Source organism: Poecilia mexicana, unplaced genomic scaffold (genome assembly GCF_051168715.1).
Source record: "Poecilia mexicana isolate PSO_F unplaced genomic scaffold, ASM5116871v1 scaffold_17, whole genome shotgun sequence".
NCBI classification, from domain to species: Eukaryota; Metazoa; Chordata; class Actinopteri; order Cyprinodontiformes; family Poeciliidae; genus Poecilia; species Poecilia mexicana.
In genome coordinates, this window is record NW_028263386.1 from 4382291 (window position 1) to 4399153 (window position 16863).

At 38.9% G+C, this 16863-nt stretch overlaps 1 protein-coding gene across 4 annotated transcripts in view; it reads right to left on the reverse strand.

Moving 5' to 3' along the window:
- The window catches only part of cadm3 (cell adhesion molecule 3), a 150825-nt gene that overhangs the window by 48545 nt on the left and 85417 nt on the right, over positions 1–16863 (reverse strand). For all 4 annotated transcript variants that reach the window (XM_088014562.1, XM_088014561.1, XM_088014563.1 and 1 more), the window contains 2 exons: positions 12908–13060; positions 2726–2863 (listed from right to left, as the gene is read on the reverse strand). In XM_088014562.1, coding sequence (XP_087870688.1) covers positions 2726–2863; positions 12908–13060 — 291 coding nt within the window. The remainder of the gene's footprint in view (positions 1–2725; positions 2864–12907; positions 13061–16863) is intronic.

The following is a 16863-nucleotide window of genomic DNA, read 5'->3' on the forward strand; positions in this document are numbered from 1 at the left end:
AGTTAAGAGCAATATGAAAAATGCAAGGTGCAGTTAATGACACAAAAATGTGTTCATTCCTTTAAAGCTTCGGTAAAGCATTTCTTTTCCGTATTTTGGGTAAACTGAGTCTTTAAGCAGACTTCCAGCCTCTGTAAAAGGCACATTCCTCTTCATGCTGCTCCCATTTTTCTCTGTCTCCTGTTTTTAGTTTGCCTGTAACAAAAGGAGCAGATAATCTGTCCTCAGGCGGGCAGCTCTCCCATTCCTTCTTCTCTTTGTGGCTTTAGCCCATTCTTTTGATTCCTTTCAATCCATAATTATAACAACACTGCCAAGGCATCTGGACAAGATGAGCGTTTTTGCACAACAAAGCCTAACTGCAGCATCTTTACATCAATACATCTTTATACTTTTGTATTACTATATTGTATTTCAATAATTACAATACAAAGCGATACTGAATAGGAGTTTCAAAATACTAAACAGAATAATTTATGGAAAGTGCAGTCTGCTGGCAGAAAGAGGGCGCTGTTCTCGAAGTGCCGTCAGTGCTGCAGGTCAGCAGAGCTCCTCATAAGGCAGATGGAGGAAGCAGTGAGAGGGCAGCAGAATTTACTCTGCCAACATGTTTGGTCTGCTCACTAAAGCAAAGCAGAAAGCCTCTGAGTAATAAGGCAACAGCTATTCAGGGGTTTACAGGAAACATGGTGGTAATTTGGAAAGATGCCACCACTGCTGTTACCATAAGTTTGAGTCACAGTCAGCCGATGGCAAACTCAATAATCTGTTTGCCTTTTAGCAACAAAAAAAAAGGCAGTTTATATTTTTCCTTCCTCTCTTTCTCCCTCCTTCTATCTTTATTCTCTTTTCTGCTCATTTCTCCCACTTATCTGTAACGGACAGTCAGTGAGCGTGACTTCATGCAAAGCTCTCTTTGTCTCTGTCCCACCACATCCCTTTAACTTCTCCTCTGCCCTGCCTTTTTCTAAAGAGCTTCCGTTGCGTAGCTATCCCCGCTTACATCCGGCCTGCTCTGATTCTCATGTTTACAGAGATGCTGCAGCGCCTCAGCGATGGAAACTGCATGAATAAGAACCGGATCAGTACATGCCTTGGAAACTTATTAACGCCACAAACATCAACGTGAAGAACCAACGCAAAGTAGTGCATAATTGGAAGGTGGAATTAATAAAATAAATGATTTATAGTTTTTTTTTAAAATAAAAATAAGAAAAGGTTGGGATTGATAGTGCTCTAGTTTTGTTGCACATCTCTTCCTTGTACAAAAAAAGTTCAAGCTCAGTCTGATTTGATAGTGTCTGTAAACATCTGTGTTCAGTTTTGCCCCAGATTCCCAAATGTATTTAAGTTTGGGTTTCTCTATGCATTAATATCAGAACCAGATTTATAGCCAAAGTTTCTGCACACAAACAATAAATTTGACTTTGATTCCACTTTGCTCTCAATATACTGGCAGTTAAATATAAATATCTAAACTTGGGAAGGAAAAAAAAATCCAAACCATGTCTGGCTGCTTGGTAATTTTTTGATGGAAGGTTAACCTCTGACCTCTAGATGTTTTCAACCTAAGTCCAGAGGTGGCAGGTTGTCCTGTATTCAGGAGGAGGGAAAGATTTTGTTTTTGGTTGTTTTGTGGAAGATGAATGTAGCTGTATGGATATCTTACAGAAAACTGGTGTTGACTGCTTAATAAATACATTTTATAGACATAGAATGAGTAGAAATTAGACATGTAAATAATGTGGGATATATTAAACTGAGACAATTGGGGAAAGAATTAAGCTTATTTGTTCTTCCTGCTCCTTTTTGGATTGCATATGGAAGTTTTGTTTTTCTGTCTGATTATTATTATGGTTATTTTATTTTTTCTCTGACATTTTACGTGTTTGAAATGAATAAAGATTTGATTTCATTTCAAACTTCCTCCCTGACCTGTCAGCAGTGTTCCTTGGTCCTCTATTTGTTCACTAATATCCTCTAAAAGACCTCTGAGCTCCTAGAGTTTATACACAGGTGAACTCTTTTTAATAATTCACAGACTTCTGGAGGCAGTTGGCTGCACTTGATGTTATTTAGAGGTATTCAAGTGAATGAGGCTGAGTGGAGGCCACACTTTTAAAAACCCATGCATTATTTCCCCTTCCATTTCAATTTTAATTGCAATTTCTGGTAGGCCTATCACATATAATCCCAGCGAAAGTTTCTGGTTGTCATGTGATAAACGTGAAAAAGATCAAGAGGGGTAAATACTTCTGTCAGGCATCGTGCACAGCCCCTGGAAAAATCCACATTTACAGGATCAGAGGAGAGGAAAGAGAGGGGGATAGATCCGCTCAGCGTGTTTCCACGCTCACACAGACAGGCAGCCTGCTCTCACACTTGGACACAAACATTTACAGGTTTAGGTCGCATACAGAGACACAAAGCAATATGGCAAGGACACGACACACACGCAGCACGGCTTACACACACAAGAAACTCATATCTGCACGCATATCATTGTCTCACACTTGGAAACACAACCACACAGGCCATAATTATAGATACAGAAGCAGGATCCACATCTGTGTATCCGACAAAACCTCACTCTTCCTCCCACAAGGACACGAGTCCAAACCTCAGAGTGCATCAGCTACCAACACACATTATTTTACCTCACTTTATAAAATCTCAAATAAACACATCCACGCATGCATGCAAACTAATTCCCTCTGTCACTCACCTTGCACCTCGACGTCTCCTTTGTACCAGCGCAGCTTGGCAGGGGGCTTGCTGCCCGTGCTGGTGCAGGTGAGGGTGACTTTTTCGCCCTCTGGCACTGGTTTTTCAAAGCCAGAGATCTGAGGCGTACCGGGCACACCTGCAGAGAGATAAAGCAGCATAAATAGTGGAGAGTAAGCAGGAGGGACTGGGGAAAACGTTTGTGCTGCAGGGCTCACCTTGTAGCCAGAAACAGCAATAACTGAAGGCTTGTGGCAAAGCTTCCAACAACTGCTGCATATGCTTGCAGAGCTGTGGCGAATTGATTTGGGTAAAAGTGAAGATGAACAGAACGCTGTGATACAGCATCCACCGTACTAAAGACCAGCTTGAATTTATTATATTAGATAGAAGCCAGATAAGGAAAAATAATGATGCAGTGGCTTGTACTCAAAATGCTTCATGGCTGTGCACAGTAGCCCAAATGACCTTCCAAGGTATCACACCCATTGCCCAGACTTATTAGTGTTTGTCACGCCTGGCGCACTGGAAGATTTCTCTATTTTGCTGACAAGGGACCAATTAGGGCTATACAGATAATGACTGTTTCCGTCTCAGAGGGGAAACCTGAAGTTTCAGTATGGATATAAACCTCCTGGATAGGACACTGGGTTATTTGCAGGCAATTCTTGAGATGGTTGTATCTGAAATACCAAACATTTGAGTGGATTTCAAATTTTTTTCATTATCCATGTATTAAATACATTCTGACTAGTAGCAATCCAGACAGTTGTCTGGATTGACAAACAGAAAACTAATAACACTGCTTTACAATCACAGGCAAAGTTCTAATATGTTTGTCCTGGACCATTGGAGCCATAAAAATCAGATATTTTCCCAAACCTAACCAGCTACTTTGCCCAAACCGATCCACAACAATAACAAATCTGCTCTAAGATCTAAAAGAGCAAACATAAACAACAAAAGCAGCATAAAAAGTAGAAAAGAACAGATCGATAAAGCAAGCCTTACAGTCAAGAGTCAACCAGACTCTCCTGATTAAAATTGCACTTGTTCCATCAACATTTAATGCACTATAACAGAGGCTGCTTTTATTCCTGAGACGCAAGGTTGAACATGTTCAGCATCCAAACAAGCAAACATCTAAAGAGATGGCATTTGGTCAGGAAACCTTGAGACAACGTTTTTAAAAGTTAGACAACTTATTGTGTCTTTGTTTGTGTGTATTCTTTGAAAGGCTTATTGCACAACAGCCTACCTGGGTTCCAGCACTGAATTTCTTTGCGTTTCATACTGTAGTATACAGTTATGCAAAGAAAAATAGGCATCTCATAAAAAATGTGTTATTTAATAAAAATAAATAACTGAATTAGTAAGTTTTCTTGGAATGTTGCATTTGTTTTATGCCAAACATGTTCAGGTGAATAGAAAGTATATTTTTTCCAGAAACTCATTGCCTGCCTTTACCATTTCTCTGGCAAACTTTACTACATCTTAAGGTTTCCTTCTTGCAAATGTCCCATGAAAGTTAAACTTTTGCAGTTTCCTTCTGATTTTAGAGCCAACATTTTCATACTAAGAGTTTTTGTTTGACATGATTTTTTTTTTTTTTTGATTGAATAATTATGAAACAAATCTAACTCCATACTTTAGGTGCCATCATTCTTTTAGCATGCTGTGGTCTGCTTTCAGGATAAACTTGTTTGAAAAGCCAGACTTCTGCATGTTGATGGTTATTTTGAATGTTTTCCACTTGTAGACTGTTTTCTATGTAGTAGAAAGGCTGATTTTAAATTCTTTTGACTCCTAAGGTGCTGCAATCTTTTTTCACACACTCTGTCTTTCTTTATAGCCTCAACGTTTCACTGAAAGGATTTAAGTTTCACAAAACATGCTTGATTTATTCACATTTAGACCCACATAATACATATAAGATATGCCGACATACATGGCGAGATAAAATACAGTGTGACAGCTTAACACTGGTGTTTTTCTGTATGAAGACACAAAGATCTGTTCTCCGATGTCTGAAAACAAAACTAAACAATGAAATAGTGAAGAAAAAATCTAAAAGAAACATTTGTTGTTGGTGTATAAATACACTCTGGCAGGTTGCAGATGTAATTGACCACCTTGTAAGTTGTAGCTCTATGCTGGCTCAAGTTCCTCAACTAAAAACAGCCTCCAGGAGTTCTGACTTTGAGCCCCAGTTTGAATGAAAATGTGTCGAGAACAATCAGCCAGCATGGAAATAAGTGGGCGATTTACAAAATCAAAAAACACCAAAGTTTCAAAAAGTTACGGTTTTAAATCCACAAAATGTGCATCCCATTCCTACCTGGCTACCTGACTGACAGCCAGACTGGTAACCAGCAAAATACATGTTTTATAAAATTAGCATTCTCATTCCAACTGAGACAGACTTTGTGTTCAATGATAAATATGAACTGCGGAGCTGCTGGGCTGCAGTGCAACGTTAAGAAAACACTGCAGATAATTAAACTGTCAAATATTTTAGCGACAATGGCATAAATAACAGCTTCTTATATTAGACAGCTTTTCTACAGTTTGCTAACAGACGTATCTCGTAACAACTACAACTGGCTTCAACGCTGAATGGAATAAATAAATGAGTCCAACTCTGCAGGACCTCAGCGTTGGCCTGTCAGTGTTGGCTACAATCCAATCAAGTTCGGAGCTGAACATTTTATACTGATGTGTTTCCATTTGTAAAGCAGACTTTAGACTGGGAATATGATATGACTTGGTTTAATCGTGACGATTCAGCCCATCTTATAATAAATCCATTTTGAAAGACATTTTACATGGAAATTTTACAATAACAATAAGAGTACACTCTTTCTCTGCTTAACCTTTTTTCTTTATTCATGAAGTAAAAGAGGTCAGTCGCCCCAGAGTCTTTCACTCTCGTGACAAATTTGAAATGCTAACCACATTATTTTTTCCAAGACTTGAACAAATGACAAAAGCTTGAAGAAGCTCCCAAAAGGAAATGATTGACAAAAAAAATTCCTTCATTAACTCAACAATCCCACAATACTGGTGGCACTTATATTAAGTAGTCTAATATTTGGAGAGAATCCCCCAAATGGCAGACGACGGTCCGCTGAGATGTTCACAGGAATGCAATTAATTCTACGAGAGGAATAATACTGTGTCATCTCTTTAAAATGCTATTTCTGCAATTCAAATGGAGCCAATACACAGCAAAGTGTTGGTAATCCAGCTTGGCTAACATCATCAAATACATTAGTTTGCAAAACTGAGATCTACTCACAAAGTGACGATGGGATTTACCTTGCTAAAATGTATTAAGTTACATTCACAGGCTTCAACTGATCACATCAGGATATTTGTGATAACGCAACACAAAGTGGGGAATAAAGTGAAGAGAACTTGAAATAAAGTTTAAAAAAAAACATGAAAGACACTTTTCCCCACAGCATGATGCTGCAACCACCATGTTTCACAATGGGGTTAGGGTATGTTGTGCAGAGTCACACTCTAATTACTAATTCTTCTGAAGGCAGTTAGCTCCACCGGGATTTATTTGTATCAGTGTAAAAGTGGCTAAATGCATATTCACAATGCATTTTTCATAACTTTATTTAAAAAAAGAGAAAACCAAGAAAACAATAATCTAAGGCAGAGCAGACTTCCTCCTTCATTCAGCTCGGCTGCTCTTCAGAGGTTTCCATGACGTTCCAAACTAAGATGGACAAAGAGGTCAAACAAAAACCAGAAGCCAAGGGAAACATCAAAACTCTTCCAGCCAAACCAAAATTTCATGATGCATTTTTTCTTTCCCAGCGATGTTTTTTCCAAATGCAATAAAACTCGACACATTTTTGCTTAATTACTATCTTAACTTGAAGCACGAGTCAAACCGAACACAACAAAGGCAGCAAAAGTAATCCACACATCTTCTCTGCCAAATATTTTAGTAGGCCTCTTCATCACCGCCATTACAGTTGAGGGGATGGGAAGAAAACTTTCTAAACTCCATCTGGAGTCACTGTAGGCAGCACTTTCTCCAAGTGCTGGCAGAGTTTACTGTCATTCTGCTTTTTAAATAATGAACATTCGTCTGCCATCTACTTGCAAACTGCCATCTTGTGCATTAAGACTGGAAGGAGAGTGATGGATATATATACATATTTATATATAGTCATAAAAAGAAATATAGTTGAAAGATTTGGACAGGAAGGAAGAAGAGGATGAATGTGAGAGCAAAGCAAGAACGGATGCCAAGAGGAGCGACAAAGAACCTAACTGACAAGATCATGTGCATCTTTCTAATGAATGAATAGATGAATGAATGAATGGATGGATTGAATGGATTAATCAGTGGCTGCACAGTGGCGCAGTTGGTAGAGCTGTTGCCTTGCAGCAAGAAGGTTCTGGGTTCGATTCCCGGCCCCGGTCTTTCTGCATGGAGTTTGCATTTTGGCTTTGTTTTTGTTTATAAATCATTAATATATTTATGGTCTTTCTGCATGGAGTTTGCATGTTCTCCCTGTGCATGGTGGGTTTTCTCCGGGTACTCCAGCTTCCTCCCACAGTCCAAAAACATGACTGTCAGGTTAATTGGCCTCTCCAAATTGCCCCTAGGTGTGAGTGTGTGTGTGTGCATGGTTGTGTGTCTCTGTGTTGCCCTGCGACAGACTGGTGACCTGTCCAGGGTGACCCCACCTCTCGCCCGGAACGTTAGCTGGAGATGGACACCAGCAACCCTCCCGACCCCACTGAGGGACAAGGGTGCAAAGAAAATGGATGGATAAAAACTAATCACAATTTTGTTTGCAAATAAAGGCAGGGCAATTAAGTTAATTAGTATCTATAATTTTCAACATTGTACATATATATTGTATATTTTTTATTTGTAAATTCAAACAGTAAAATAAATAAAATAATTACAAAATTATATCAATGCTTAAGCTAAAATATTAATTTGGTGTTTTAAGGCCACTTTCTTCCTATTTTGCTCAGATTAAACTTCAACAGGTGATTTTTATGCAGTTCTTATCATTGATGACATCACAAAGTACTTTAAGGTAACTGCTACATGAGATAAAAACATTGAGTTGGTTTTCCAGATGTAGATGATTGAAGAACTGCGTTTCAGTCATTTGAGTGGCAGATTTCCTTTACATTGCCAAGATTTATGTAATATATTAAATTAATAAGTCTCAGTTATTTCTTTTTTCAACCATAAAAAATTGCACAATTAAGATTTTATAGTTGATCTTTGGTCACTCAGCTTGTTGCAAAAAATTATGTGTTAGTATTTTCTTTGCTAGCCCCAGAGAAAAATGCTGAAAATGACAGTTTGTCAGACAGAAAATTACATTTAGGATAGACAAAGATTCTGAATAAACCAAAAGTGAAAACATTTTGTATAGAGCAGATCAGCTGAAGGCTGATGGATTCCTCTGCATGATTTCTCAGACAGTTTTGTGCTGCATTGTTTCTTTTTTTCCAAAAGAAATGCACACACAGTACAACCTGCTGTCACTGCGAGGTTGAAGAAAAGCACAGACAGTGAGTGTAATGCAGCAAGAAGAACTTTTTCAGGTTCTCTGTAGTTATATTAAAAACTTTTCTATCCTTATGATTTAAATTCAAGGGCTGCACCATCCACAACAAATTACTGGTGTAAGTTAACTTACTTAAAAACAAACGTGTTACTTATCTAATAACTTAAGTTCAAATCTTTTACGTTGGAGGTTTTCAGCTCTGTGACCAAACCTGAACACCCGTTAAAGACCAACAGGCAGATCTGCTTCAGTTTCCACTGGACTGATGTGTTTTTTCAGCAGACTCCACCCTGTGGCAGTCAGCATCCAGAGGCATCATGTGCAGAAGTGTATCTGTTACATTACATCTGACCTGTTTTAGCTCACACTTTTAAACCAAACTGTAATAAATATACATTTGAGAATGTAAATAAAGTAAGAAAAGACGGTATGCAATGTTTGCAGAGCACTGCATGATGCGATCAAGTGGTCGGTGATGCTGCATGACTTGGCTAAATATAATTTACTTGTTATGGGTGCCATAATTGAATTTAATGTCTCCATTGGCAGCACTGTTGTTCATCAGGATGCTTCTGTGATATTAGCTCCTCAGCACTGCAGAGATGCCCACAAGCAGCACTAAAAAGTGCAACGAAATAACTGAGGTGTACATCAAAAAAATACAAACGTGGTCAATTTTTAATGTACCACCATTTGATGTAGTGCACTGTGTGCGGAAGCTCCCTTGCAGAAAAGTAGCATTGAATATTAATGAGGGAATAATACTGCACGCATAGAACTGGCCAGAAAAGTCGTGTTGAGACCCTTCCCTTATATTCGGAGAAAAAGAATAAAGCCCCTATAAATTATTCTCAGGACAGAGCACCGGCATGACACAGATTTTGAACGCACCGACACAGCCCTTTAAACTGGCCGTACTCAGCAGTTGTGTCCGGATGTGTAATTGTGTGTGCAGGAGTCAAATCATTCACGTCAAAACAAGGTTAAAATGCACACAAACAAACAAAGCTCTGCCAAAACCCTCCACATCTCTGCTCAATTTTCCCATGGAGATTCGTGTGTTTTCAACATTTTAGTATACATTTTTAATGGGGCGGCTCTCTCTCGGGGGTCATGAAATATTTAGGAAACGCAGAATACAGTGTCACAGCTGTCAACTACAGTGAATTAAGAAAAAAAAATGCTTGAGTCACAATTACAGGAATATGAAATGAAACAGAAAGGAGTGTTTCTCATGCTAATTTAAAAGAGCTGAAGCAAACCAGGCTTCACTCTTCATCCTTCTTACAAAATAGCAACTTAACATTTCTTTTGGCTGCTGCTCCCAATGCTGTCCAGGGCAACTACGTTTAATTCCCTCATTAAACCCTGCATAACCACCAAGCAATCTGAATGAATGAATGTTCGAGGATGCTTCTGCCGATGCCGAACGAATAACGCTAAATTTGAGAACGAGCCCTTCGGCTTTTTTCAAGCAACACAGCAGCCGTGCAAACGTAAGCCATCCCGCTCCACCCTTAGCGTTTTAATTCTAGCATCTCGTTTTCTACTTAGAGCAGTTTCCAAAAAAAAATGAGGCAGAAATCCTTGGCAGCTCTGGTTGTCATCCAAGAACTTCTTGGCTAGTTTCAGAGCAGAAAACACAGATGAAACTTTTATTTTTCACAAATAAACTTGGAGTTTTAAACATTCTTGTTTAAACAGAAGTTGATGCAAAGTTTAGCGAACACAAAGAATCCTCCATTAAATTTAAAAGTATGTGATTATTGACATGAAATTTGCACAGGTTGTTAGTAAAAACCCAGGAAATCCACACATATGAAGAAATCTGCACAAATAAACCCAGAAATAATTACAACAGTGAATTAAGAAAAAAAAATGCTCGAGGATGACAAAGAATAAGTTTAATCATAAGGCTGCAAACATTTAAGGAACTCTTTGTTAGGTTCCGTGTTTCTGTGTGTTTATTTTTGAGTTTTTCTGTGTTCAGCTCTGTTTCCTGTGAGTCTCTGTCCTGTCCTCCCCGTTGATTGCTCCCCAGGTGTGTCTCATTCCCTTAATTACCCCGTGTGTATTTTAACCCACCTGTTGTCTGTGTTCTTCGTCGGGTCCTTGTCGTAGTTTGTCACTCCAGTAGAACTGTTAAGTCCTGGTTTGTGTTTGTTCCGTCTGGTCCGTTTGACAGTTGCTACCGGTATTTAGCTGTGTGCTTGTTCCTGCCGTGCTGCCTGCCTTGGACTGTTTGTTTGCTTCATTAAATATATTCATCATCTTCACTATAACCTGGGTCTCAGCGTCTCTCCTCACCACCAACAACCCCACCTCACGACACTCTTTGCTTTTACACTTTATGTCATGCTCATTATGGAAAACCTTTGTAGTGAGAATCTTTTTCATGGCCATCAGAATTAAACTGGCTAATAATAATTTACCCTTACAGGAAGGACTGCTTTCTAACTACTGACAGGTTTCAGATTTTCTGAATTTACATTCATTTACTCATTTTATCACTCATTCATCTTCATTATGCAACTTAATTTATGGAATAATCTGTGTTGATCTATTTGTATTTGTGATTGAATTGGGTTATTACTGAGATTTGCCTATAAATTTGATGTCAATTGGAGCATTAGAGATATAAAAACATAAATGTGTTGAGTAGTTTTTGTTCCCCACTGTGGCAGTCTGAAAGGAAGGTTTTCAGTCTTGGATTTCAGACAAAAAGTACTGAATCATGTTTATGATTTCTGATTGAACAGGACTCCTGTGGCTACTGTCAGTTTTCTAACATGCAGAAACAACTTCTAGTCATTTTGTCACTCCATCATTTTGTACTTTTGCAATTTTTGCTTGCATGGTACCCATTTTTCTGTTTATAAAAAGTCATATGTGTTCAACAGACATTTTGTTCTGATTATACTCTACAAAACCTCTAAAATATTTGTACTCTTGAATTGAATTATATGTTAGGCTTTGCTGTTTATCAATTCCCAAACAGATAAACTGATACTTAGAAACATGTGGGCATAATATATATTAGTGAAAAACAAATGAGTGAACAGTGAAATTAGCCAAGGGTGGTTTGAGATATTAGTAAGTGTTGATTGTAAACAAGCCCACCACAGCTTCTCTGGAATACCAGAGCAATTCTGTTTTGCTTTCCAACTCCACGTCTCCGTTGTGGTTGTACTTTAAAGCCATTAACTGTTACATTGCAGCCTTTGCTTTGTTCTCAACAAAACAATAAAACGCAGCCACTGAAACCCAGTGCTGAGTAACAACAACTTTACGAATCAAAATCAATACGATAAAGACTATTTGTAAAGGGGTGGGGGCAATTAGTGCAACGTCCAATGAGCAGGCACATTCTCTACTGTCATGGTGACCACAATTTACTGCCTGCTACAGGGACGCATCACAAATGGGTAATAACATTCATCTCACTGAGGATGAGTGGAGCTGCTTTATCTTCACCAGAGTTATGTGAGGTCGCAGCCTTGCTCAGAGGTTAACAACATAAACAAGGATCAGCGTCAAACTGGACGGAGATGGAGCTCTGCAGGTCCGCCAGCAAAAGCTGTGTTCCCTAAGACGAGTTTTTGGTTCATCTAATACGTCACTGAAAGCAGTTTTATAAAAACTCCAATTACCCGAGTCTAATGAAAATCAGGTTGCATCATGTGTGCTTCAGTGTTTTAGCACAGACTTAGACTTTAAGATATTTTCTGCCTCACTGCTGTGATGTCAAGAGTTTGTCTTCTATTTTTATAGAAACTCACCACTAAATGGCTAAAATATCAACACTTTGCCTAATGGCGATGTGCTGTTTTTTTACAAGTTGCAAAAACAAAGGCTGTCAGCAGGGTCAAACTGAACATGGATCTGAAGCTCAGTGGGATAAATATCCCAGCGGCACATCAAGGGCATTTCGAGGCAGTTAGACAGGTCATGTTAAACTTCTGCAACCTGATCAGCCTTTAGTTTCACCCTGCAGTCCGACAAAAGTAATTACTTCTTCATGAAATCGTCAGGAACAACAGGAACCCCATGAAGAAAATGAAAAATAAAAAGTGCAAAAAGCCTCAAGTCGTACATTTAAATTTGTCAAAATTCCAACAGGCGTACAGGAGAAATTAACGCAGACTACCGTCAAGCTGGTTTGTACAAATGTTAGTCAGTCTCAAAGGAGATTGATGACTGACAAGGCAAGCAGGACTGTCACACTGCACAGGGAACAAAGCAGCATTTTCAGAATACCTCATCTTGGGATCTAGTCAAGGCAAATAGGAGAAAGGAAGACACCTTAATATAAACTTCCCAGAGAGGAATTACCAAGACGGACAGCAGACTGACAGCTATGGGTTCTGCCAAAAGGCAGAAAGAAGAAAAAGCTCTTTGACCAAAAATCCTACTTAATTCTGAAAGCATTTTATGAGACACATAAACACACATACCTTTCATTTTTCTTTCTGCTTGAGTTGATGTTAAAATATGCCTGACACACAGCTGCGGGGTTTATTTTAAGCCCGCATTAAAAAGTTGCCACGTCTAAATCGAGATGACAGTTCGTCTGTCAGTGTGTGGCGCGGCAAAAGCCGTGTTGTTGTGGCGTTTGCGTGACCCACCTAGAACGGTGACGGTGGCCCGGGCCGTGCGGACCGGCATGGTGAAGATGGAGCAGGTGTACTCGCCCTCGTCAGACAGCTGCACGTCAGAGATGTTGATGGAAAGCTCCGTGGGAGTCGAGCGGTGCAGCTGGATGCGGTTATCTCTCAGGGCTGAGGACCAGGAGAGCAAGATATCAATAATTAGATATGTGCCATATGAATTGCTAAGGAAGATTTAAGAGCTGTTACGTGAGCATTTCTTTTGTTGGATGGTCTGTAGATGTTCAGCGTTTTTTCCCAAAATGTCAAATGAATCAGTTGTTGTTGTTTTTTTACTTGTGTAAAGCAGCATACTTCATTACATGGGCTGAGAATAGTTCAAAAGCAACCAAAACAGTTAAGAGACTGAACAACCTTTTAAAAAGAAACACGATGTGAAGCAGAACAGTGAGCCTTGTAGCTCTTTTAAACACCCGAGAGAGTTTGCTGACCTGACTCCCAGAGGACAGAGCATTCTGCAGCCTTCAACTGAAGTCAGCAAACTCTCAGTCCCCCCATTTCAGCAAAGAACAACTAACAGATTCTGTTTACAAGACCTGAGAGGTCGATCGGAAATTTATTAAGCAGAGATGCCTAAACAAGACCTGAATTTAAAGCTTTAGAGAGACATGGCCATGTCACAGAATTGGTTCAGATTTTATTTTTTTAACCAGTTCAAAGTAAATTCTTGTTCAAGCAGAAATAAACAAACATGAATCATCTTGTTTTATTACTGAAAAGTTAAACAGAAAATTAATATTTTTGACATGTTGGCCAACATTTTCTATCGTTTTTCTATAGCTGCATTTTTATTGCACAATCCCCATGTCCAGCAGCCACAATTAAATTAACTCAACTGGTGTTTTCCATAAGCTACTCAATGAAGACATTTAGAGAATTACTTACAAGCTAACCTAGCTCTCTCTGGATCTCACACCTGCTGCAGGTTTTATTTTGCATTTACCTTGAAAGTTTAAGTTTTGACCTTTGTTGAACTGTAGCATACACAGTCTCACCCAAGCGGGGTGTCACACATTTATTTTGTAAATGTCACCACCCTGAAACGCCATAAATATGTCACTGCTACTGAATCCACTGAAGTGCTTCTCAAATGTCAATGTAATGATTCAGTGATGACACTACCTGCTATGCAGACACTCTGTCTGCACTCACGAAGATAAACTTACTTTGCGACGCTGATTGCTACTCCTTGCTAATTATCTCTGAACTGTCGTCTCTCCATTTTTCCTGTCCTGATGGTGTAAAACACGGTGATCTAGGGCGTCATACAGTAGGTAACACAGATACTTCATCACATATCATGTTTTTCTAAATGCTCTTCAAGTTTAGATTCACGTTTTCAGATACTCTGCCGTACATGAAGAACGAGCGTGACAGCAGCTTCAAAGCAAAAAAAAATGGTTGAGGATAAAACAGATGTGGGATTCTCCTGAATAGTGCACTAATACATGTTTCATTTTAGCGACAGATGTTTTTGTGCGGCTGCCAGATTGTTTAAAGTGCAGGCTGTTACGGCCTGCTGTCAATCTGCTTCATTAACATCAACGCCAGTCTGCTGGGTTACCATGACCTTTTAAGGAGACGTTTTACTGCTCAGCTCAAGAAAATAAAAAACAGAAACACCTATCAGTCGTGTGTTTTGTGCAAACATTCAGAGCATTAAAAGTCATGTTTGGTTGTGACAGAGCTCAAAAGAAAAATGCTACAAGTACAGACAATAGGAAAAGTTGTTTTATTTTCATTTTTATGATTTTTGGTAAAGTCTGTATTACAGTTCAACAGCTTGGTGGAAAATGGAATGAAAATTGGTGGAACGTCATTATCAATGTTGTAAAATATATGGAAGCCAAAACACCAAAAATAAAAGCATAATGAACTGGAAACAATTAGTATGGCACATTTTTTAATTTGGACAACTGCATAGGTTTCAAATCTAAAATAATTAGATGAAAGTTTCCCTAATAAGGGGTGTAAATCATAACTAGGATACAGATACACAAAAAATGTTTGGAATATTTGGCTCAAAAGAAAAAAAAGAAATCTCTCTTTGGTACATGTCACATGTCAAAAACAGGTGATTACATCATCGTTGGTCGTCATAAATAAGTACATAAAAAATAAATTAGAACATGCAATCTTGAGATTATGTTACACCAATACTAGATCCTTCTAATAATGATGAAAACATGAGCAAAAAAAGAAGAAAGAGCGAAGAAATCGCTGAAATAAAGGAGCAAAAGAAGAAGAAAATTACACACGGAAACATGAGGTTTCAAATATTGCAAAAGTGGGGCCTGGCAGATGAGAAGGAAATAGAACTCAGCTAAGGTAGGAAGGATGATGTAAAACCACAGGATGAAAAGCAGCAGCAGGAAGGAAGGATTAAGAATATGGGAAATGGAAATTAGGATGAGATTTGAAGGAAGGAGGTAAAAACGTATGGAGGGAGTGGAAATGAAGAAGGAGGGAAGATACCAGCTGGAGGAAGTAAGGAAAGAAACAAGTCTGGCATCTAGTGAGAATGATAACTGTTAAAAGGAAAGTAGGAAAGTAAGTTAAAGGGTGCACAGAATTTCAATCAAAAGTGAATGACATAATAGTGATGAAGAGTAGAAACAGAGAGGCAGATGTGTTTAGAGCAGAAAATGATGTAAGAGAGAAAGAGGAGGACGAGCGATGCAGACGAGGTGAGAGCGGCAAAAAATAGCAAAGATGTAAGCCGGGTACGCGGCATCGGAAGACAAAAAGACTGGAAAAAAACCAATGCAAATTGAGAATGAGACGAGAGAAAGTGTGTGAAAGCAAACAGAGGAAACATAAATAGCAAGGAGGATAAGGAAGAAACCACGAGGGAAGGGTGGCGGCAGCGGGGGGAACAAACGAAAGACATAAATGGCTTTGTCATCAATGAGAAATCCTGCCATGAAAGAGGGAAAGAGCACAAACGACTGAGATAGATGATGATGATGATGAAATGCTACGAAATAACGGCTCGTTTCCGTGATAGCAGTGACCTCTGCTGTGTTTGTGCCGTGTGATTGCCGCCTGTCTTCCTGTCTTCTCACCTGCCTGTCTCTGTCTGCAGAGAATGTTCTACCTGTCTGACTTCCTGCATCAGCAAAGCTTACAGTTCGTACTTCGTCACCGTTGCACCGAGAACTCTTGGAAAACAATGCCTGAGAGAGCAAATCATGCTCATCTCATGAATATTTCTCCTCATTCAAAGTTATCATGCAAGAGCATGTTGCATCAACAAAGATTCGCACTTAACAGAGTGAACATGTTAGCTGGCTTTACTGAATATTTGATAGGTGCAATTAAAGGTCATAAGTTGGGGTTTTGTGATATGTTCTTCTCATTTATGTAGAAAAAAAGCTCAATGTCAGCATAAAAGTTTGTCGTACTTCTGCCTTCATCTCAACCAACATAAAACTAATTTCAAAAACCAAAAACGCAATTCAGAGGACGCTTAAAATAATTCTCAGATTTTCAGGAATAAACTGATTATTTCTGACAGAATGCAATAAGCGGTGTCGCAGCAAAGTACAGAAATACATAGAAAGCATTTTAAATATATCCTCATAATATGGGCTGAACATGCCATAAACTTTTAAACATTCCCCTGCAGTGTAACCTCTAATATATGACTTCATGTTCAGGGTTTCCTCTTTTAAAGTCATGATCCATTCCACCTAACATTTTCTTTCCGCTTTTATAAGTGGATAGTGCATTTAATGTGTTTATGTTAACATTTATGTATTTAATTAGTCTGATGTCATTGTTTTCGATCCAAACAGGCTAGAATGAGTTTCCCAGCAGCAAACGCTCCAGGTGGAAAAGTTTGTAAAATCACTTTGTGCCCCTTGTTCACATGGTGGAGGATCTGTGGTGCTGAGGGCTGGTTCCTCTTTTAA